The sequence below is a fragment of the Panthera tigris genome, chromosome E1, assembly GCF_018350195.1.
Source record: "Panthera tigris isolate Pti1 chromosome E1, P.tigris_Pti1_mat1.1, whole genome shotgun sequence".
Lineage (NCBI taxonomy): Eukaryota > Metazoa > Chordata > Mammalia > Carnivora > Felidae > Panthera > Panthera tigris.
In genome coordinates this window covers 54,664,211-54,687,142 of record NC_056673.1, presented here as the reverse complement: position 1 = coordinate 54,687,142, position 22,932 = coordinate 54,664,211, and the positions used below count along the sequence as shown (strand labels likewise).

At 46.0% G+C, this 22,932-nt stretch overlaps 2 protein-coding genes and 1 long non-coding RNA gene across 8 annotated transcripts in view; 2 read left to right on the top strand and 1 right to left on the bottom strand.

Moving 5' to 3' along the window:
* The window catches only part of LOC102963130 (CMRF35-like molecule 6), a 41,996-nt gene extending 32,400 nt beyond the window's left edge, over window positions 1-9,596 (top strand). The window contains exons 1-4 of one of the 3 annotated variants that reach the window (XM_007091224.2): window positions 3,504-3,965; window positions 5,216-5,548; window positions 7,052-7,148; window positions 8,435-9,596. In XM_007091224.2, coding sequence (XP_007091286.1) covers window positions 3,926-3,965; window positions 5,216-5,548; window positions 7,052-7,148; window positions 8,435-8,546 — 582 coding nt within the window. In that variant the 5' untranslated portion in view covers window positions 3,504-3,925 and the 3' untranslated portion in view covers window positions 8,547-9,596. Of the gene's footprint in view, window positions 1-3,503; window positions 3,966-5,215; window positions 5,549-7,051; window positions 7,149-8,434 lie in introns of those variants that run through there. The other 2 variants (XM_042965500.1, XM_042965501.1) reach the window with 2 other exon arrangements.
* The window catches only part of LOC102963787 (CMRF35-like molecule 1), a 101,833-nt gene that overhangs the window by 78,077 nt on the left and 824 nt on the right, over window positions 1-22,932 (top strand). For all 3 annotated transcript variants that reach the window (XM_042965498.1, XM_007091227.2, XM_042965497.1), the window contains one exon: window positions 21,793-21,999. The gene's annotated coding sequence lies outside the window, so the exon portion shown is untranslated. The remainder of the gene's footprint in view (window positions 1-21,792; window positions 22,000-22,932) is intronic.
* On the bottom strand, window positions 373-21,849 carry LOC122233426. 2 transcript variants are annotated; one of them, XR_006210964.1, is made up of 4 exons: window positions 21,631-21,849; window positions 16,040-16,265; window positions 10,369-10,596; window positions 373-776 (listed from the first exon to the last, which is right to left on the bottom strand). It is a non-coding gene; the product is annotated as an uncharacterized LOC122233426 (long non-coding RNA). The 2 variants fall into 2 exon arrangements; XR_006210963.1 differs by lacking the exon at window positions 373-776 and having other exon boundaries at window positions 10,275-10,596.

Sequence of the window (22,932 nt, the reverse complement as noted above, 5' to 3'; positions counted from 1 at the left end):
TTTGAGTTTATTTTTGTGGATGGTGTAAGAAAGTGGTCCAGGTTCATTTTTCTGCATGTTGCCGTCCAGTTTTCCCAGCACCATTTGCTGAAGAGACTGTCTTTATTCCATTGGATATTCTTTCCTGCTTTGTCAAAGATCAGTTGGCCATACACTTGTGGGTCCATTTCTGGGTTCTCTGTTCTGTTCCATTGGTCTGTCTGCTTTTGTGCCAGTACCATACTGTCTTGATGATTACAGCTTTGTAATACATCTTGAAGTCCAGGATTGTGATGCCTCCAGCTTTGGTTTTCTTTTTCAAGATTGCTTTGGCTATTTGGGGTCTTTTCTGGTTCTATATAAATTTTAGGATTGTTTATTCTAGTTCTGTGAAGAATGCTGGTATTATTTTGATAGGGATTGCTTCCTTTATTTTCTATAACCCAATTTCCCCTTCTTTCCTCTAGTCCAGAGAGACATTACCTTCTATCTCTCGAAGTATGTAAGTTTCCTAGGGCTGTTGTAATGAAGTATCTTCAACTGAGTGGCTTAAACAGTAGAAATCTATTGGCTCACAGTACTGGAGGACAAAAGTCCAAGATCCAGGTGTCATCAGAGTTGGCTCTTTCTGAGGGTTTCTGGTGGTTTGTTGGCAATCTTTGGCATTCCTGATCTCTGCTTTGTTTTCATGTGGTGTTCTCCCTGGATTCATCTTGGGGTTCAGATTTCCCCTCAGCTCTTTTCTCCAACACTTGCTTCTCCATCTGTGTCTGTAGCCTAATGAATTGTACCAGCCTCTGCCAAAGACAGAAAAATATTATCAGTTGCATTTGTGAAGTGCCCAGCCATCAAATACTGGGTATTCTGCCACATCTCTTCCAGCTGTGCTCTCTATGCTACACCAGGGATAGTCATGATCTGCTTAGGAAGTTGCAAGGAATCCCAACGGTTTTCCTCCTTCCACTCTTATGGTTTTCTACTCCTTCCTCCATGCCCTCCTTTCCAGACGCAGCTCTTGCTTTTTTTGATGTACAGTTCTTTTGTGTGTGTGTTTGTTGTGATAAAATATACACATAATATCTATCGTCTTTACCATTTTAAGTGTACAGTTCAGTGGCATTAAATATATTCACATGGGGTGCCTGGGTGGCTCAGTCGGTTGAGTGTCCGACTTCAGCTCAAGTCATGATCTCACGGTTCGTGGCTTTGAGCCCCACGTCGGGTGCTGTGCTGACAGCTCAGAGCCTGGAGCCTGCTTCAGATTCTGTGTCTCCCTCTCTCTCTGCCCCTCCCCTGCTCTCTCTCTCTCAAAAATAAACATTAAAAAAAAATATTCACATGGTTGTGCAGCCCTCACCACAGTCCACCTCCAGAATTCTTTCATCTTGTGAAACTGGAACTCTGTCTCTATTAAACTTATCTCCCCGTTCTCCTCCCCCTGTCCCAGCCCCTGGCACCCACCATTCTGCTTTCTGTCTCTATGATTGTGACTATTCTAAGTACCACATGTAAGTGGAATCATACAGTATTTGCCTTTTCGTGACTGGCTTATTTCATGCAGTGTAATGTCTTTGGGGTTCATCCATGTGTAACATAGTATAGCATTTCTTTCCTTTCCAAGGCTGGATAATTCCATTGTATATATATGCCACGTTTTGTTTATCCATTCATCTGTCAATGGACACTTGGGTTCCTTCCACATTTTGTCTGTTGTGACTAATGCTACTGTGGACATGCTACTCTTTGAAACTCTGCTTTCAGTTCTTTTGGGTATATGCCCAGAACTGGAATCACTGAATCATATGGTAATTCAATTTTTGATTTTTTGAGGAATCACCAAACTGTTTTCCACAGTGATTGTATCATTTGACATCTCCACCAACAGTGCACCAGGGTTCCACTTTTTCCACATCCTCATCAATGCTTGTTTTCTGTTTTTTTAGATAGTAGCCATCCTAATGGGTGTGAGGTGGTGTCTTGTGGCTTCGATTTGCATTTCCCTAATGATTGTGATGTTGAGCACCTTTTTATGTGCTACTGGTCAATTAAATATCTTTGGAGAAATGTCTATTCAAGTCCTCTGTTTTTCTGCTTTTGTTTTTGTTTTGAATTAGGTTGTTTGCTTTTTGTTGTTGAGTTGTAGGCGTTTTCTCTATATTCTAGATATTAATCCCTTTGAGACATATGATTTGCAAATATTTTGGTTTGTGTGTGTGTGTGTGTGTGTGTGTGTGTGTGTCTCTCTCTCTCTCTCTTTTTTTTTTTTTTTTGCTGCAGCTTTGCTGGAACACGGGGCCCTTCCTAAGTGTGCTAGTTGGGTAATCCTAGCTGAGCGTAGGTGTGGGTGGGGGCTATGATGAAAATGCCACTGCCACAGCACCCCACCCTCCGTTGATGCTCAGGGTGTCCCTGGAGTGGACAGAGCTGACAGTGGAAGTTGGTGACTCAAGGGTGAGGTACAGCAATGGGGCCAACAGCCCTGGGGCCTTGTTTAGAAGGCAGAATGTAGACTTGAGAAGGATGAAGACAGAACCACCTGCTGAAGCCTGAGAGAGAGGAAGAGCAGAGTGGAGGGAGGGAAGGGAGAAGAAGTGAGGAAGAAAGGAGGTAAGGCAGCCTGCTTGCTGCCTCTTCCGTCTTTGTGAGTAATGATAATTTTGCATTCTAAGGGAGGTTCCCTGTCACTCTCACTTGCTCTAACTGAGCTGAGAGTTTTCCTGAACTCCAGGGAGTCGGTGAGGTAGCAGCACTTACTTTGGACAACACTAAGATCTACCTTGAGTTGACTGGCAGGGGAGGGAGGAGCTTGTAGGAATGAGAGATTCAGTTCAGCCAGGGGTAAGGGGTAAGTCAAGAGTCCAGCTGAATGAAGTGGTCGTTCCTTCAACAAACTCAGTATGTGCTTTGCATCACTGAGGTAACACAAGGTGAGAGAAAGAGCACCTGATCAGAGTTGTAGGGTTCTGGGTTCTGGGTTGGCTTTACATCTGATCACACAGGCTGGCCTTGTTCAAATCCCTTAACTTTTGGGCTTTGGTTTCTTCAACCCTAACTTGAAAGGATTGGCCTACATCAGTCAGTAGGCTATGATGAATTACTAGGTTAAAACATCAGGGGCGCCTGGGTGGCCCAGCAGGTTAAGCATCCAACTCTTGATTTCAGCTCAGGTCATGATTTCACAGTGCATAGAATTGAACACCTCCTCCACACTCTCTTTCTCAAAATAAATAAACCTTTAAAAATTGGAATAGAATAGAAAACATCTTAGTGCACAGTATTATTTTTTGAGACTTTTGTTTCAGACATAAATATGGGTGGTAATTCTGGGCTGAAATGTAACACTTATTTCTTATTGTGGGTTTTAGGTGAAAACTTTTTTTAAATATTTATTTATTTTGAGAGAAAGAGAGAGTGCGCACGTGCAAATGGGGGAGGGCCAGAGAGAGGGAGAGAAAGAATCCAAAGCAGGCTCAACACTGTCAGTGCAGAGGGGACTGCAGTACAGACGAGACTCAATCTCATGAATCATGAGATCACAATCTGAGCCAGTATTGAGTCTGATGCTCAACTGACTGAGCCACCCAGGTGCCCTCAGGCGAAAACTTTTAAGAGCACCGGAGAGGTAGATGAAGTTCCTTTCCAGCAACCACATTTTTGTATTTCTAGGTTAGTTATCAAATACCCCAAGTACATAATATTTTTAAACAACTTTTCTCCTCATCTGTGCACACACACACACACACACACACACACAGATTTTTCCAGGGATCTTCCTTATTTTTCATTTTGAGAAATTAAAAAGAGATGTGATCGCAAGGGTAGGAGTGGAAGGCGGAACAAACAAAGAGAAGCAAGTACTTGGCACTGAGTTTCTGGAGGACTGTGGGGTCCAGTGCACCTTTCCTCCTGTAGATACGGCGGAGTAGCGATCCACTGAGGCCAGAAGATGTGTCTTTCCAGTGCCTTCCTGCTCCTCTGCCTTCCGGGTGAGTGCGCCTTGAGGCAGGGGCATGTCCCGTGGAGCTGGAGATGACAGGGAGGAAGAGAATCTACAGAGACAGATCCATATAGGAGGTGTGGAAGGCTGGGAAAATCTTCCTGGAAGATTCAAAGTTTTGTTCTACTTATTTGATTTTCCCACCTATCCTCCCTTGAGAATGGAGAAGGGAAATATTATCCTCTGGGTAATCACCCACTTGACTTTTCCTGACTTGGGGCATGACCCCTATTTGCCAGTGGTTCTTCTTTGTGTAGAATCATGTGTTGCCCTTGTCAGGGAGAGAAAGGGGTTGACTTAAGGCTAGTCAGCACATGGCTTCAGACTCTCCCAGCTCTTATTGATTTCCTCTGTGTCTCTGCTCCCACTTAACTCCTGGGGTGGAGGGGAAGCATCCTGTACCCCTCGTCCCCCCACAACCTGGGGAACACCAGATTATCCACTGTGGGGTCCTCACTCAGAAGCAGAGTGTTCCAGCTTTAGTCCTGTAACTTGAGAGAAACTCCCTCTCTCTCCCTTCTGTCCTCTGTGTTCAGATTCCAAATCCCACTCTTTGTAATGCTGTGTTAACATGAGGATTATTGAAGCCCGGACATGACATGGGATAGTCAGAGATGAGTCCTGCCAGAGGTGGCTTCAAGGATTAAACCCATTAACCCATTAACACATGTAAAGAGCATGGAACAGTGCCTGCTCCTTCCTAAACTCTGAATCAATACTTGCTATTATAATGAGGACAGTGCTGGATCCTTGCTCAATTTTCTCTCACTCCCCCTCTTAACGGAGGAGAGCCAGGTTGGGCCTATAACAGAGTGAAAAATCACCCAAGAGAAATGATTCAGACTAATATCACCTCCAGAGACTCAAGAAGGTCAAAATGGCTTGGTGGGGGCTGGGGGAGGGGAGAGGTGAGTGTGGAAGGAGGATTTGAGAGATGAGTATGTGTGTTATGTGGAGGGAAGTTGATTTGCCATAGAGGAAAGATTTTTTCTGGTCTGCTAGAAAAGCAGGAGAAAATTCATCTTGCTCACAGATCTGAGGGGAACACAGCTGCCCATGTAGGCATGTGTTTGTGCAACTAGGCATGTTTCCTGTAGAGGGGTGAGCATGGGAGGATGTGGGGGGCACCCAGGGATGGGGAATGGTGTCTCTGTTCATTGAAGGTCACTGCAAGTTGGTGAACAGGGGCCAGGAGCTACAGGATGCACTGGATAAGGTGTGGGGGTTTGTGTTTTTCAGGCTATTTCACTCTGAGCATTCCCAGGATCTTAAAAGGCACAATGGGAGGAACATTGGTGATGGAGTGCCGGTACAATGTGGGAGAGGAGGGTCACAGGAAGTTCTGGTGCCGAGGGCCCAACTGGACAGACTGTGTCCGAGTCATTGAAACAGAACAGATGGCAGGGCAAGAGGTGAGGCGTGGCCGAGTAACCCTTCGAGACAACCCCAGAGAGCACCTTTTCCATGTGATCACGGAGGACCTGGAGGAAGGAGATGCAGACACTTACTGGTGCGGGGTGGACAGGGCCACAAGTGTCCCCCAGGCCCCGGTGGCCGTGACTATTTTTCCAGGTAATCCCTTCCCACACCCTTTGCCTGCATAGGTTGAGGTCATGGGTGCCCAGTCTCTCTTGCTGAGGAGCGAAAGGAGGCTCCAGCCAAGGCCCATGACTGGCTACCCAGGGGGACAGGAATGCACCTGCGTGTAGGCACAGGCATCTGTAAAAGCCTGTGTCCGTGCCTACATGTAAGTGTGACTGGTGAAATAAGTCGGGTTGCATCTTGAGCCCTGGAGTCAGAAAGCTGTGTTCAAGTCTCAGCTGTGCCACTTGTGGGCTGTGTGACTTGGGCAAGTTACTTAACTGGTTTGTGCCTCAGTTTCCCCATTAGTAAAACTGGAGAACAATAGTGTTGCTGTACAGTGATTGAGAGCATTGAATGAGTTGGTAGGGGTGAAGCGCTGATCACAGTGGCTGGTAGTTAGTTAGGACTTACAAGATGGTAGCCATTGGTACTATCATCCAGGCCAAACCAAAGTTGCAACACTCACATCTCCAGGTTCTGGCAGGGAAAAGTGGCTTTATTTATGGGCTTTAGGGGGTCCCCTTGTTTCTCTCCCTCAGTTATTGAAACATTATTGTCTTCCTATTATGGACCTAGTCTGGTGATGTCGGGGGGAGACGGGGAAAGCAGACAGATTCAGTCTTCACAGCCCGGTGGGCTTGCAGGGAGTTGTAGATGTTGACCTTGGAGTGGAGATGAGGAAGGACAGGAACAGAGAACAGGAGAGCTTGGGAACAGTGGTGGGGCAGGGGAAGCCCATCCTTTACGGACATGCAGCCACTCACTATACAGATGGTGACAGGTACAATGTAAGTGTGTGTGTGGGGGGGGGCTAGTGAGATAGGGATTAAATGCTGTTTGAGTGGGGAGGGGCTACCTTGGGTACAAGGCCCCCAGGAGGGCTCCCTCCCAAGGAGGTAGCACGTGAGCTGGGTCATGGCCCCCCTGCCCTATGGCTCTGCTGGGGACCCCAGCCCTGGTGTCCTGCTTCTTCTTAGCCCAGCATGAACACAACTATGTAGTTACAGCTCCCTCACTCGGGTCCCCACTCAGAAGGGGGCACATGAAAATCTACACCAGCATTTTTTCCATGCTTTTATTTTATGCCATATACCTGCTCTGTGTGTGGGGGTGAGGGAAAGAGGGAGGGTCTGGGTCCTGCCCTCTGGAGTTTTCAGAGTCCCCACAGTGATGAGAATGTGCTGGAACTTCACCGGAAGGCCTCTTGTGGGGTTTCTTGGAGGGCTGGCTGAGGCCCCTGAAAGACCCCTCCTTCCAGCATCCCCTGCCTGTGCCTGGGATGTCTTGGTGTCAGATGGGGCTGGGTACCCACCCCCCGAGAAGTAATATGGGGTTCTCCTGCCTGGTCTTGGCACCTCCCCCAGGACACTTCTCCTCTCTGTGTAACCACAGCGTCCCTTGAAGATGGGGAGACGTGCAGTGTTATGATGACTGAAGACTTTGAGCCATTGGGAGGTTGGGGCAGAGAGTGACTTGTGACTTGCTCTGTAGGCTCAGCGACAGTATCAATGATGACCACTGAGACATTGGCCAGCATGGGAACCCCAGCTCTGACCAGTCACATGGCCAGCCCTGGCCTTCCTGCCTGGTAAGAAAAGCCATGTCCCTGCAGGAGGGTCCCACTATCCTGGCTTTATAGTTTCCTGGTGGGGATGCAAGCTTGGGGTTCCCCTGGCTTTGGTGTGACACCTTAATACTTGCTGCAGGTCCCAAGGAGGGCCAGGGCCCCTGTACCTGGCCTCTGCTTTGGTTCTCTGCTCTGTCTCCTTCCCCGTCTCTAAGTGTGAGGGTGTTAGTAGCCAGTGTTTGGGTTCCCATTGAAGCTCTACTTTTTATTAACAGGGTGATGACACTGGGCAAGTCACTTAAACTCTGCATGTCTCAGTTGCCCCATCTGTAAAATGAGGATGATTTGGGGCACCTGGGTGGCTTAGTCGGTTAAGTGTCTGACTTTTGACTTCGGCTCAGGTCATGATCTCACAATTCATGAGATCGAGCCCCTTGTCAGGCTCTGCGCTGACAGTGTGGAACTTGCTTGGGATTCTCTCTCTCCTTCTCTCTCCGCCCCTTCCCTGCTCTCTCTCTCTCTCTCTTAAAATAACCAAATAAACATGAAAAAAAACAAAATGAGGGCGATTCTAGTGACTATGGTTGTTCTTGTTATTTGTGGTTGTTTTATGCCAAAAACTAGTAAAAAAATATAATCATTTATGATGTTCATGGATTCTGTGAGTCAAACATTTGGACAGGATACAACACGGAAATTTGTCTCTGCCCCAGGATGTCTGGAACCTCAGCTGGAATCCCATATGTGGCCTCTGCATGTGGTCTGGGCTTCCTTACAATATGGTGGCTGGGTCCATGAGCAAGTGTTCCAAGACAGCCAGGTGGGCCCTGTCTCCTTCTCCTGACCTATTCTCAGAAATCATACATTGCTTCTATGTTCTGTAGTCAAAGCAATCACCAGTCCATCCAGCTTCAAAGGGATGAGAAATAGATTCCACCTCTTGATAGAGAAGAGTCAGGCTTCTGGAAGAGCATGTGGGACTAGAAATATTGCTGTGACCATTTTTGGAAAATACAACCTGCCACAGACATGATAACAGAACAGCCTTACAGAGTCCCTGTGAAGAATACATTAAGGGAATAGGGTGAAGCATGGAGCCAGGGCTCCCCACATAGTAAGCCATTCTCCCTTTTCTCTCTTCTGTCTCTCTGTCCTGGGGAACATCTTATCAGAACCAGCGTGGCAGGGGGGGCACTGATGATGGTCCATGACTTGTGTGCTGGGTTCAGAGTCTAAAGGTGGGGTGCAAAGTGGCCTCTCACTAATGCACTGTAGTCACTTTCTTCTGACCCTATTTCCTCCACCAGGCCCTTCCTGTTCTTTGCCAGCTTCCTATTCCTGGTCTTGCTGAAAGTCAGCCTCTTCCTGAGCTTCAGTTATGCTGCCATTTGGTTGGCCTGGCTTCAGCGTCACCTCTGAGGACGATGGTCTGCCCAGCCCAGTGTAACTGCAGCTCACTCCCCAGTGACTCCCTGTCTGGTGACACAGTTCCTGGCCTCTCTGCTCCAAACTCAGCCTGGACCCATCCCTGGGATGTGAAGCCAGAAATGAATCAGCCCCAGCAGAGACTTTTGTGCCTGGGCATTGAGTCATCTTTGCCGGATCCTTTCCTGGGCTGGTCTGACAGCAGACACCAGGACTCCATGTGAGGACATGGGCTGTGGACTGAGATGGATGTGTGTTCAAACTTCAGTGCTTACAACATGACCCAGTAGAGGTTTTCGATGGCTCTCATCCTCTGTTTCTTGGATTTGTATATAATTGAGATAATACATGGAGGACATTGGCCGTGTAGGAGCTTCCACATGGAGCTGCCATGGCAATTGCTGGTTTGGGTCCAGGGCACAGGGAGGAGGGTAAGCAGTTAAGGGACCTGGGAGGAGCAAGCCAGGCCTCCTGCGACTTCTGCTTGACTCTGGGCACAATGTGGGCAGGTGGTTAGCCCCCAGAGGTCTCACCCACATCTGTCTGTGCCAAATATGCATTCAGCAAAGGGGAGAAGGGGATGAAGAATGTGGGTCTTGCTTTAAATGGCAGCTGAAAGCACCATCCCTATGTGCAGCAGGTTCTAGGAAAAGGATTTTCTTGTGACAAGCTGCAAACAGAGCTGCTTTGGGGCAGTGAGTGTCCAGGCACGAGGGGGCCTGACCTGGCTCTAGCCTGAACCCCTCCCCACTCCTTCTCTCTCTTTGTCCCTCTGTCCTCCATCCTCAGTGGCCTCTGTCCTGAGGAGGAGTTCCTTTCTCTTTCCTTAAGGTTCAGCCCTTATGCCCAGGGTACAGAAATCACATCTTATCTGCTATTCTTTTTGATACTCCTCTCCCCTGGATTTGTGTGATCTACAGAAGAATCCCACATGCCTTCTATGCCTTCATCCAAGGTGTTGCTAAAAATACTGAACAGGTGGGGCGCCTGGTTGGCTCAGTCGGTTGAGCGTCCGACTTCGGCTCAGGTCATGATCTCGCGGTCAGTGAGTTCAAGCCCCGTGTCAGGCTCTGTGCTGACAGCTCAGAGCCTGGAGCCTGTTTCAGATTCTGTGTCTCCCTCTCTCTCTGACCCTCCCCCGTTCATGCTCTGTCTCTCTCTGTTTCAAAAATAAAATAAACGTTAAAAAAAATTAAAAAAAAGTACTGAACAGGTGACCTCCCAGGTGAAACCTTTGGTCATCTGACTGCAGGTGTCTTGACTTCTTTCCTGCAGGATGAGGAATGTGGCAGGCACCCTGACACTGTCCTTCTAGACAGGTGTGACAACAGGCTATCAGTTGGTTACTGCCTCACTTCTAGTTGAATAAATATATCCTCACACTTTTTCATGAGTTAATTAGCAAGACAATAGGCCCTTTAACTCCTAGCACCCTAAGTAAGCGGCTTTCTCTGTACCGAGGGTCTTACAAAGAGGCCTAGTGAGAGCTAAGGGGAAATGAGTGTGGGATGAACCCACTTGCTTCTAATGAATAGGATATGGCAAATTAACAGGATGGCACTCTGCTATTTGGTTACCAAAAGACTCGGGGGTGCCTGGATGGCTCAGTCAGCTAGGCATCTGACTCGTGATTTCTGCTCAGGTCATGATCTCGCTGTTGTGAGGTTGAACCCTGCATCAGGCTCTGTGCTGGGTGTGGAGCCTGCTTGTGATTCTCTCTCTCCCTCTCCCTCTGCACCTCCCCTACTCACTCTCACGCACACACTCTCTCTAAAAAAAAAAGTCTCTGGTTTCTGTCTCACTGGCTTTCACTTACTTGCTATGATGGAAGCCAGATGCCATGTTGCGAGCATGTTGGGAGGACCATATGACAAGGAACTGAGGGGGCTTCTCACCAATATCCATAAAAGCCTTGAGTTCCATGGTCTGTGAGCAACTGAATCCTGCCAGCAGCTACATGAATGAACTTAGCAACTGACCCATCCTCAGTTGAGCCTTCAGATGAGAATGCGGTCCCATTCAACACTGCAGCCTTCTGCAAACCCTGTAAACAAAGTCATGCACAATTTCTGTGTAATAGTATATATTATTGTTTTAAGCTAAGTTTTGGGGTAATTTGTTATGCAGCAGTAGGTAACTTTGATCCCATGAGTTGCCTAAGAGTAGGACCAGGAATGAAGGTTTATCTTTCTGCCTTCTCAGGCTCTAGCACAGTGTTGACACACAGAACATGCACAGAAATGTTGGTTGCAGTGATGGGAAGTCACTGGTGAATCCAGGATTACCCCATCAGGGCAGGAGGCAGAGACAGGTCAATGCACATGCTCCATTTGAGGAGTGTGCAAAGAAAGGTTTAATGCAGTGTGTCTCTTTCATTCAGCTCTTACTTATCTCTAGGAATGCCCAGGGCCATGTCAGTGACACTTGGCCAGGTTAGAGTTAGGGTTAGGGTTAAGTTTAGGTTTAATGACTTAACTCCTGGAATGCTCACATTGTCACCAATGAGTGAAATTATTCTGTAAACCCGAGACAGTGGGTCAGGATGGAGCGGGTGGTCAACATTGTTCCATGTCATCATGAAGATGCTGGTGCCTGGATTGTAGGTACTTTATCAACTCTCTTTAAGAACTCTTGCCTCCAAACTGAAGTGGGCTTCCCTGGGTGGATACATCTCCCACATACCTTTAGTTGGCAGCCAGAGAGAAGTGCCCATTCCCATGGCCCTTGCAGAGAAGCCTCCAACCCCACCTCTAGTGTTTGCTCATGGATAAGATTCCTGATACTCCTTTACTGTATCTTTTGCTTTAAGAAGCCTTTGCCATGACCATAACTTGTTAAGTTGTTTGAGTCCTTCCAGTGAATCACCAAACTAGTGGGAGATCATGGGACCCCTTGTGCAGAATGAAAAGGTGTTTAGGGGGTAAAAGAGGAGCTTGTTATTATGAAAGGAAGGGAACGGGCTCTCTTCATCCCTCCCTTAACTCCATTATTTGGCAGAACAGTGGCACCCCCAAAGATGTCCCCATTGTAACCCCCAAAAGAACTTGTGAGTATTTTACTTTTTATGGCAAAAAAATACTTTACAGATGTGATTAAGTTAAAGATCCTGAGATGGAGAGATTATCCTGGATTATCCAGTGGGCCCAATATTATTGTAAGGGTTCCTATGAAACAGAAGCTGGAGGGTCAGAGTCACAGAAAGAGATATGATAATGGGAGCCAAGGGTGGAGTGATGTGGGGCCATGAGCCACATGCAGGTGGAAGAAGTCAAGGAAGTGGATTCTGCCCTGGAGCTTCCAGAAGGAATGAAGCTCTGCTGACATTGTGACTTTGATCCTGCAAAACTAATTTCAGACTTCCAACCTCTAGAACTTTAAGACTGGTATACATCCCCCCTCCTCTTTGTGACACCAAAAAGGGCATCTAGGTTAAGATTTGAACTGTGGAGGAATGTAAACCTTGGTTATAGCTGGACCAGAAACCATCCCCCAAGAGGACCTGTGTGTGACCACAGTGGACAGGCATTTCCCACAGGGCAGGGCTAGAGTTGTGGAAAAGTTATAGGGTTGAAAGCAGAGGACAGCCTGAGATGGAGGGGTAACTGGCCTCCCAGGGATGGGTGCGCTCTGCCGTGTCTGGGTGGGGCCTCAGCAGGTGAGGGAACATGGTGCCATCAAACTCCCCTTGTGGCTGTGGTTTTGGGTCACTCTCTATTTCAGCAGGTCCTTCCCCTTTCCTGATAACTTTACAGCTTAAAATGAAGAAGTAGCAGAGGAAGGAAGCAGATAACAAAATATGGACAGGAAGTGACAGTATCCAGGGCTGGAACTCTTAGGCCAGAAGTCAGACGAGAAGGATCTGGGTGTTCTGGAGCTAGGGAGACAGGACCACCGGTCTATTTGTAGCTCGGCCCCCTCTCTGCCTTCAGGTGACTGGGGCTGGGACTTGTCACTTACTGAATCTTCCCTGGGAGGAGGAGGTGGAGAAAACGATGAAGGAAGTTCAGGCACACACAGGTCCCATGAGATCACACCACCTAAGCAGATGGGCGGGAAGATATCGAGACCATGGCTACCACTGCACGGCACAGGCTGGGATGGGGCATTTTGTCAGCCCACAGGTGTGTGTGTGTGCACTTGTGATAGCAGCTGCTAACATGACACCAGGGTCTGTGCCTAGCACTTGACATCATTGATCTCATTTATTCCTAACAACAGTCCTTAGGAGGTGGATACCACCATCCTTATGAAGAAACTGGGGGCTACAGAGGTGCCAGGGAGGGAGAGGTGTACTCTCCTCAGCAGTGGGAGGCCAGTGGTTAAGGGGGACAACAGCCAAGCTTCCCATGATAAACAAAGTAAGGACAAGCCAGAGGCCTGGTGTTTGGGTGTGCAGGGCCTCACAGGAGTAGACCCCAATTCTCAAGAGGCCCAATGGAGTGGCACAACCTGTCTTGGGGCCGGGGAGGGTGACTGGGGCAGCAGTAATGTGAGTGGTCAGGTGAATGAGCCACTGTAAGGCAGAATTAGCAACGACTTGGGTGTGCAGCCACCAGGCATCCAGGATCCACTGGGACGTGTGCAGGCAGCAAGTGACTGTTGATCACGCACCAGAAGGTCCCGTAGGCAGCCCCAGTTGTTGCCCTTGAGGATCCAAACAAAGGATCCTGAATTGGTCTTGAGCTGCACTGGAGAGTCTAGACAGAGGGATTTCAGTAAGATTTGAGGAATTACTATTTTTTTTTTTTTTTTTTACCGGACTGAACAAATCCATGCCAAACTGCTGGCCAGAATCTTCTGCATGTTGCTGTCTAGTTCTCCCTGCACCATTTGTTAAAAAGACTGTCTTTTTTCCATGGGATATTCTTTCCTGCTTGGTCAAAGATTAGTTGGCCATACATTTGTGGGGCCAATTCTGGAGTCTCTATTCTATTCCATTGGTCTATGTGTCTGTTTTTGCGCCAATACCATGCTGTCTTGATGATTACAGCTTTGTAGTAGAGGCTAAAGTCTGGGATTTGCTGGCCAGAATCAAAGGGGGAAGTCCCATCACCCAGTTTGTGAAAACTTTGCTCTGCTTAGTGAAACAGTTTCTGGTGGTAGACCCTGGCTGCAAGGATGAGACTCAATAGCCCAGTGCAGTCATTTTGCACAGCAACCTGTCAGGTTAAGTGTATGTTTACCCCAGAACCTGGAAAATTTGGTGAAAATTTGACAGCAAGGAAGCCAATGAATCAGACTTCAAAAGTTTCCTCAGTTTCTTTCAAAACCACCAGCAACGTCTGCGTTGTCTACACTCTGGTGTCTGGATTCGAGACTGGTTTGAGGACACCATGCCTCTCCACTTTGGAGACACTATTTCTATGGTAATAACTTATTACTGTACAATTGCTGAAAGTGGGGGAGAGGTCCAGACACCTGTCTTTGGGAGGCAGCTCTCTTGTGTGGCTCCAGCTCCCTGCCCCGGTCCTTTCACTTCCTTCGAATCCTTTGAGGAATTTGTAGACTGTTTTCCACCACTTTCCATTCCCATGAACAGGTATATGGGTGTTCTGACTTCTCGACATCCTTGTCAAGACTCACTCTCAGACTTTTTGATGCTAGCCACTCTAGTGGGTATAAAGCAGTGTCTCACCGTGGTTTTGATTTGCATTCCTTGATGGCTAGCATTTCCCTAATGATGTTGTCTGTGCTCCTCTTTGGACTGCCCCAGCTTTCTACCTCCTCCCTAGTGGTGGAGCAGGTAGTAATAAGGGGAGTCTTGTCTTCTGGAAACTAAGCCTCTTCCCCTATGGCAGCTGGGGACATTCCCCAAATGCATGTGTTTCAGTTTTTGGTGGAGATGGGCAGGTCCCAGCCCTAAGGGCCTCCTGCCGTCCCCTGGCAGAGTGGCTCTGGGCAGTGGGTAGACACTGGATGGTAGTTCCCATGTCATAGAAGCCATGCTGTGGATTGTGCAGCCTGTGGCCCCCAACTGCAAAGCATTGGTAAGACATTGGGGTGATGGAGGTGGGGAAGAGGCTGTGCTTCCTTTTGGGAAAGTGATCTCCCTACTTCTTGGTCACTAAGCTCTTGGTCAGTTTGCTGCTTCCTCTACTGGCTTTCCCCCCAAATCCCAAAGGATAACAAACCAGATTGGAGTTTGTGAACTTGATTTGATGAAGTCTGGTATCAGGACCTCCCTCTGCCTCTGTCTTCTTATCTACAAAGTAGGAATAATGGTAACTGCCTTACAGCTTTGCTGTGAACTTCAGAAATAATTTTGGGGAACCCGCTAGCACTGTGCTTGGGGAAGAGAAGCAGTTATTGTTATAATCGGGACCCCTGCCTAGCCCCTCCTGGGTGTTGCAGTTCTGCAGTTTCCTGTCTCCCTGAGATGCTCTAGGTCTGCCCAGCCCACACTTTTCTCAGAAACTTCAGATCTTATCCCTGCACTGCCAATTTCTCACTCAGCTCCTGACTGGAATATTTGATTTTCCACTTACAGGCAGAATCCTGCCAGGAAGAAAGGCCCAAACCTTTTGATGGTTGAACAGAACTCACGGATCTGGCCACCATTCCCTTCCCTTTCTCCACAGGAAGTGAGAAATATCTGTGATGCTTTGGGCTTTGAGACCCAGAAGCTTACGTTTATTAATTTAAAAAAAATTACGTGTGTCTTCTTCCAAATATTAAACTCTAGCATTTTCAATAAATGTAATAACCATATTAATAATGATGATTTAGACATAGATTCTAAAGTTTAACAGATTTTCTACTGTTATTTCCTTTATACCCACATCTTTTTCAAATTTCAATTCTTTGGATTGACTTCTCGGTTGGGTGGAGTACTTTGAGACTTTTTTTTTTTTTTTAACATAGTATAAATGGATAATGCACATTTGGAGTCCTTGCATTTTTGAAATATCTTTCTGTTTTTGTCTACAAGGTAGAGCATTCTTGGACATTGATTTTCTGTCTTGAAATTCCATAGACATTACTCCACTGCATATATATTTAATTGTACACACACACACACACACACACATGCATTTAATTGTAAGATACACATGGAAAAGACTACATAAAACATATATGTACCATTTACATAATAATCATAAAGCAATTTTTATATAGCTACCAATGAGGTCAAGAAATAGAACATTGCCAGTACCCCAGATATCTGCTTTCTGTTCATACCCTCTCCCTCCTCCACTAGATATATGCATACTCTGATAGTTGTGACATTCATTTCCTCGATTTTAAACATCAACCATATTGTAGTACATTTTACATATAAGAAAATGCACCCATTTTATATGTACAGTTCAATGAGTTTTGACCATCTCCTTCCCTGTGACCAACACCACAATCAAGATATAGGACATTATCAATTACCGCAGAAAGTTCCCTTGTGCCCCTTTATAGACCATCCCTACCCCTGCTACAGGCAACTATTGATCTGATTTCTATCACCTCTATATGAATTTTATATAGTTTAGTCTTACCTACTTTGGGACTTCATATAGATGGGATAATATTGTAAATATGTTCATGACTTGCTTCTTTCACTTAATATTATGCTTGAGATTCATCATGTTGCAGCTGTAGTGTGCCCATTTTCGTTGCTGAATAAGATTCCACTGTGTGATTATACCACATGTATTTATCCATTCTATTGTCGATGAACATTTGGTTGTTGTCAGATTTTGCAGTTATGATCAGGACTACATTCTACATTCAATTCATACATAAGAAAATAAGGACAGTGTATTAGTCACTTGTCTGTTCGCTCTTAGATCTACTCATTGTCATCTATCTATCTATGTATCACCTATCTATCTATCTATTATATATCTATCTATTTTCTATGTATCATCTATATCTATCTATCATCTATCTTCTATCTATCTATCTATCTATCTATCTATCTCTATCCATCCATCATCTATCTCTCTAGCTCTATCTTATCTATCTATCTATCTCTCAATCTATCTAGCTATTATCTATCTACATACCTATTCACAATAGTATATAGTCTCTTATTGTTAGGTAAGTAGTGTCTTTTCAATTTTTCATTAATATGTGTTCTCATTTCCAATTTTTTTCTTAGCCTAGATTATGCAAAGCAGAAATATGGGGCACAGAGAAAGGCCACTTTTATAATTCTTTACACCTATTGCTAAATTACATTGTAGAACCAGAGCAGTGTGTCACCCACAAGGAATATATGAGTTCCTATAACACCACACCTTTGTCTGCCTTTACTACTACCTTAAAAACATCTTGACTAACAGGTCCCTGGGTGGCTCAGGCAGGTAAGCATTTGACTCTTGATTTTGGCTCAGGTCATGATCTCACAGTTTGTGGGATCAAGCCCCAAGTTGGGCTCTGTGCTGACAGTGCAGAGCATGCTTGGGAATTCTCTCTCTCCCTCCCTTTCTCTCTGCTGCTTCTGTGCATGTGCTCGCTCCCTCTCACAAAAATAAATAAATAAACATGAAAAAAAGCCATCTTGACTAATTTGGGAAAATTTATAATTTAGTTGTTTTCATATATCCATGAATTTGCTTGCCAGTGAGGATAAACACTTATTTTTTCTGAATATTAGTCCTTTGCCTTTCTTTCTTCTTTTGAGACTTGCGGGTCCATGGTCTTTGCCAATTTTTCTTTTAAGGCTTTAGTATTTCTCATTTTGATTTGTACAAGCTCTTAATGTTTTTGGCATTTTTTCCCCTATTTTATTATTTAACCACAGAAATGCTTTAAATTTTATGTAATTAAATCTAGCTTTGTGCTTGTATTTCAAGTTCTGTGAGCAGCATGATGACACCCTGGAGACTGCCTATCACAGGACATGACCCTGCAGTCTGCCCGTTCACACTCCTGGATGCCACATTGGCCAGCTCCTCCCCTTTGCTCCTAGCCCTTTCCAGCCACTGCCTCTTTTCTCTCTGCTTTTCTTCCCAGAGCTTCTTGTGAAACACTGTCTACACTGGCTGGCTCCGTTTCCTCTTCCCTCCTTTTCCCCCCAGTCTCTCCCAATCTGTCTTGACAAGGACCACATCCCTCCTTCTAATCCTGTCCAGAGGCATCTTGTCTTTCTGCATCTTATTTTACTTCTCTGTAGTGTTTGGTTCAGCCAATGGCTCCTTCCTTCTGGAAATGTGTTCCTTTCCCTGCTTTCAGACTCTCCTGGTTTTCCTCTTGCTTCACTTTCCTCCTCCTTACTTTTTTTGCCACCTTTCTTCCTCAGTCCACACATGTTGCTGAACTTGGGAACCTAGGTCCTGGTGCTCTCAGGTAACCCTGTGAACTTCTAAATGTGTGTCTCTCACCTGGACCACAGGTTGTACACTCAACTCCTCACTAAGCATCTCCACTTGGACGTCTAACAGGCATTGAGAAACCCTTAGTGAAAGGAAAAGCATTTCAGGTAGAGGGAACAGCACATGCAAAGGCCCTGAAATGAGAAAGCATTTGATGTATTCAAAGAAAAGGAAGGGAACCAGTGAGTCTGTAGGCTGATAGGTAGGTGGGAGGGGGTTGTATAAAGCAGTGGTGGGATAGAGGACCAGCGAGAGAGGAGGGGTAGACTTTGGTCGTGTTGAGTGTGAGGTGCCAGAGCAGCCAGTCCCAAGGGCACAGCAGGGTCATGGGGAATTGGGGCTGGAGACACTGGGCAAGGAATCTGAGGTGCTGGTGGAGGAGCGAGTGGGAGCTGCTGCTTCCCCTTGAGGTGACATGGGGCTGTACCAAGCGGAGAAGCAGGGAGGGCCTAGAAGAGAGAGCCAGCTTCTCAGGCCACACCAAATGAGGCCGATGAGGACCAAGCAGAAGCATCCGGGTCTCTAACTGGGCCAGGTTGGACTCAGCCTGAACCAAGACTGGCCTATAGTCACTCTGTAGGTTGTTTGGACCCTGAAAAAATTATCATACATCTAAAGTAGCTGCCATTGCCTCAGGATTCTGCTTCCAATTACTAGCAGGAATGATCTCTGGTGAGGGGCCTGTCCTCCAGACAAGAGGGTGGCAAACTCTTCTCATCAGGGCCAGATAGGCGGCATCATGGGTTTTGTGGGCCAGCTACTCAATTCTGCCCTTGTAGCAGAAAAGCTGCCTCAGACAATATAGAAAGGAGCAAGTGTGGTTGTGTTCCCGTAAGACTTGTTTATACACTCTGAAATGGTAGTGTTGTGCAATTTTCATGTGTCATGAAATATTTTTCTTCTGATTTTTCCAACTGTTTAAAAATGTAAAAGCGTTTGAGGAGTGCTTGGGTAGCTCAGTTGGTGAAGCATCTGACTTCTGCTCAGGTCATGATCTCGCGGTTCATTGGTTCGAGCCCCATGTCGGGCTCTGTGCTGACAGCTTGGAGCCTGGAACCTGCTTCAGATTCTGTGTCTTCCCCTCTCTCTGCCCCTCCCATGCTCATGCTCTCTCTCTCTCTCTCCCAATAATAAATAAACACTAAAAAAATTTTTTTTTAAATGTAAAAGTGTCCTTAGCTCATGGACTATAGAAAACCAGAGGGTGGCCAGGAGGCATGGTTGTGGTTTTGCATCCATGTCTCCCAAAGCCCTGCAAGCCTCATCATTTGTCAACCTGATTTTATATTAATGACTTTACCCAAGCCTCCCATGCTATGGGAAACAGTGACTTTGGCTGTCACACCTCAGTGTAGTACTGTTTGGGTGCCAATTCTTATGGAAGACTGTAACTCCTGTGGCTCCAGGGGGCCAAGATACCTTGGTGCTCTCCTGAGGCTATCAATGAAGTATGCCCTCACTCCATTCTGGGGCTGTGGTGACCCTTCATGGATCCCAGTTTTGGGCAGGGAGCTCTGCTCCAGTTACCCATCTGGTATGGACCTAAGGCATAAGCTCCTGTCCCCTTGTGGTTGTTGAAATGCCAGCCCCTTTCCTCCTAAAGCCCGTATCCATTCTGATAGTTCCCATCAGCCATCTGGTATCAGATCCTGTTCATAGTCTTGGCTTTCAGTTCCCTTTACATTTCTGGCACTTGGGGATTTCCTTTGCTTTGGTTTATTTGTTTGTTTATTTATTTATTTGAGAGAGAGAGAGAGAGAGAGAGAGAGAGCACGTGCGCGCACGCACGAGTGGGGGAGGGGCAGAGGGAGAGGGAGACACAGAATCCCAAGCAGGCTCCGGGCTCCGAGCTGTCAGCACAGAGCCTGATGCAGGGTTTGAACTCACGAACCATGAGATCACGACCTAAGCTGAAGTCTGACGCTTAACTGACTGAGCCACCCAGGATCTCCTCCTTTGCTTGATTTTGAATTCACTTAAGTATCAGAACCTTTGGAGTTGCATTTTATTTATTTTACTTTTATTAATTTTTCTTTTTAAAAAATTTTAGAGAGGGGAGACGGAGGGAGGGAAAGAGAAAGAGAGGGAGAGAGAGAGAGAGAGAGAGAGAGAGAGAGAGAGAGAAGAAAATCTAAAGTAGGTTAGGGGCGCCTGGGTGGCTCAGTCGGTTGGGCGGCCGACTTCGGCTCAGGTCATGATCTCGCCGTCTGTGAGTTCGAGCCCCGCATCGGGCTCTGTGCTGACAGCTCGGAGCCTGGAGCCTGTTTCAGATTCTGTGTCTCCCTCTCTCTGACCCTCCCCCGTTCATGCTCTGTCTCTCTCTGTCTCAAAAATAAATAAACGTTAAAAAAAATTAAAAAAAAAATAAAGTAGGCTCCATGCCTAGCACAGAGCCTGATGTAGAGCTCCATCCTACTACCCTGGGATCATGACCTGAGCCAAAATGAAGAGTTGGATGCTCAACTGACTGAGCTATCCAGGTGCCCCTTGGGTTGCGTTTTAGATAGGATTTCCATGTTTGGAACTAGAAGACAGTCTGTGTATTGGCTCAGTCTACCATATTGCCTGGAATTTGTCCTTTCTTATTGGATAATGAAATGTGACCACATTAGACATATTTTATAAATTTTAAACCATTATTGCTTGCCTTTGCTCATTCCAATTTCCTTTATTTTATAAAAAAAAATTTCAAGGATCAGATTGGGGGGAAAAAAGAAAGCAGAAGAAAACAATGTAAAAGCAGGACCTAGGTGACTGAAGATCTGTTTGATGCTCTTGATGGGAGAATGGAAACCTCCAACTGTTGTCTGTGCTGAAGAACAGGGTACACAGAGTTGTGCCTACCATTAGTTCCACTCATTCTGGGTCCCCCAGTTGAGTGACTAGTCACATACATGCAAGCAGGAGCCATGTGGCTTTTTCCCTCTGGGGCTCAACATATATACCATATTTCATTAGATATGGTGAAAGAAGGAAAATAAGAAATTGTGCCCTTACAGCAAGTTTGAAGTGACAGATAATCTGATAGAGAGTTTCAAAAGATAGTGAAGGTTATAGGCTATGGGTATCAACCACTGGGAAAGAGAAGAAAATGATGGGGGTTATTTATCACTGGAATTACATGTTTAGATACCTGTGTCTTAGAGAAGAATATGGCTCTGGTGTGTAAGTTGAATTGGAGGGAATGTACAGCTGGTTGATAGACCAGATGAGAAGCTAGTCCTGTTCCAGGACTATTCTAAAGATATTTAACATTTTTACTGAGTAGTTACTACTATGTTCCAGGCACTGTGCCAAATGCTTTATGTTTGTTCACTCATTTATTTCCTATGATGCAAGAATGGTTACCAACTACTGTACCTTATACATGAAGAAACTAGGGAAGAGAGTGATTTAGCAACATGCCCAAGGGCACATGGGTAGTACATAATGGAGGTGGGATTTGAATCTGCATAACTCCAGAATCTAGACCCTTAACCAAAACCCTTATACTAAATTAGGTTGATAATGTACAAGAAGGTTGAGTATCCCCACAGGAAATCAGAAAGTTGGGTCTGGAGCCAAGACAGAGACTAGGTTAGAGGAAAGGGTATGAGGTCAACTGCCTGGAGGTTATGGTTGAGAGAGTTATGGGGAGTCCTCACCCCTGATCTTTAAGTGGGCATGTTTTATGACCCCAAAGTAGGCAGCCAGAGAGCAGGAGCAGCTGGTTATGTCAAGCAAGCAAACCCAGACAGGAAGAAGAATGGGAGGCAGGTTCAAAGGCTCACCTCTGTTGGAGGTTTCATATATTGGGATTGGCTTTCATGGAGGCTTGGGGTATGATCCAAACATTATATTGCCATTAGATGAAGCACAAATCAGCAGATTTCCCATGTTGTTCTTAGTCCATTCTCTGAAGTATCTCTTGTCATTCTTCTGTTTCTAAGTAGGGCTTCAAATTAGGAAGTGTCTAGGAGAAGAACAAGGAAGTAAATGAGAGAGAAACACAAAGGAAACTTGAACAAGTAGAAGGTGGATGCCCTAGGCTCTGTCACAAACACCTGGATTCCAGCTGGGACTTGGATTTGCTGGGGACACTAGCCAGAGAGACGGGACCATGTGGCTGTCCCCAGCTCTGCTCCTTCTCTGCCTCTCAGGTGAGTGAGGCTGGGGCTTTGGGTACCTGGTATTTCAGGGGGTAGAACAGTGGGCAGAAGGTCTATCCTGGGTTCAAGCCAGAGGTGAAGTCTCAGCAGACACAAGAAGGACACATCCATTCATCCATCTGTGTATCCTTCTATCTACTCAGACATTCACCTACAGATCCTACATACACTTATTGAGCACCAGATGTGTGCCAGGAGCATTCTGGTTGCTGTGTTTAAGAGCAACTTCTGCAGTCAGGAACTCATAGTTGAATGAGGGAGACAAACCACTATGATACAGTGTTGAACTTGTTGTAGAAAGAGATTTATTTATATGGTGTGGAGGTGCACAACAAGGGCCCCAAACACTGCTCTTGACCAGGTGCAATTCTTCACTGATGCTCCACTGGACATTGGTCTTGAAAGATGAATAAATTGGCTGAGTGGAAAGTGGGAATAGCTTATGAAAAAGTGTAGAGATATTAAAGATCATGGAGATTTCAAAAATTAGCAACAGTTGTATTTTGTCAGAGCTTAGTTTAAAGGGGTTGGAAAGGTTTTTAGTAGGAATTAATGAAGGATCTAAAATGGCATCCTCCGCACCCACCTCAGACCCTTTCTGGAACAAGATGTAGTTCAGGCAGGTAAATAAAATTGTCCATTGAAGGTTGGAGTTTCAGAATAGAAACTGTTAAAAATAGGCATTCAACATGGACGAGAGCCCATTCTCTACAGGAAGTAAGTTTAGGGTAAAAATCGGACGGTATTCTTCATGTTTGTAGAATAAATTTTATGACATGGAACCTGCCCAACATAATCATGGACTGTTCCAGAATAGTGAGTGGAAAAGGCAGAGGTTTAAAGGAAGAATACCAGCTGGGTGCAACTGGCCAAAACATAATTTTCTTTTCAGTAACACGGTAGAGTAGACAGGATGATCTTCAA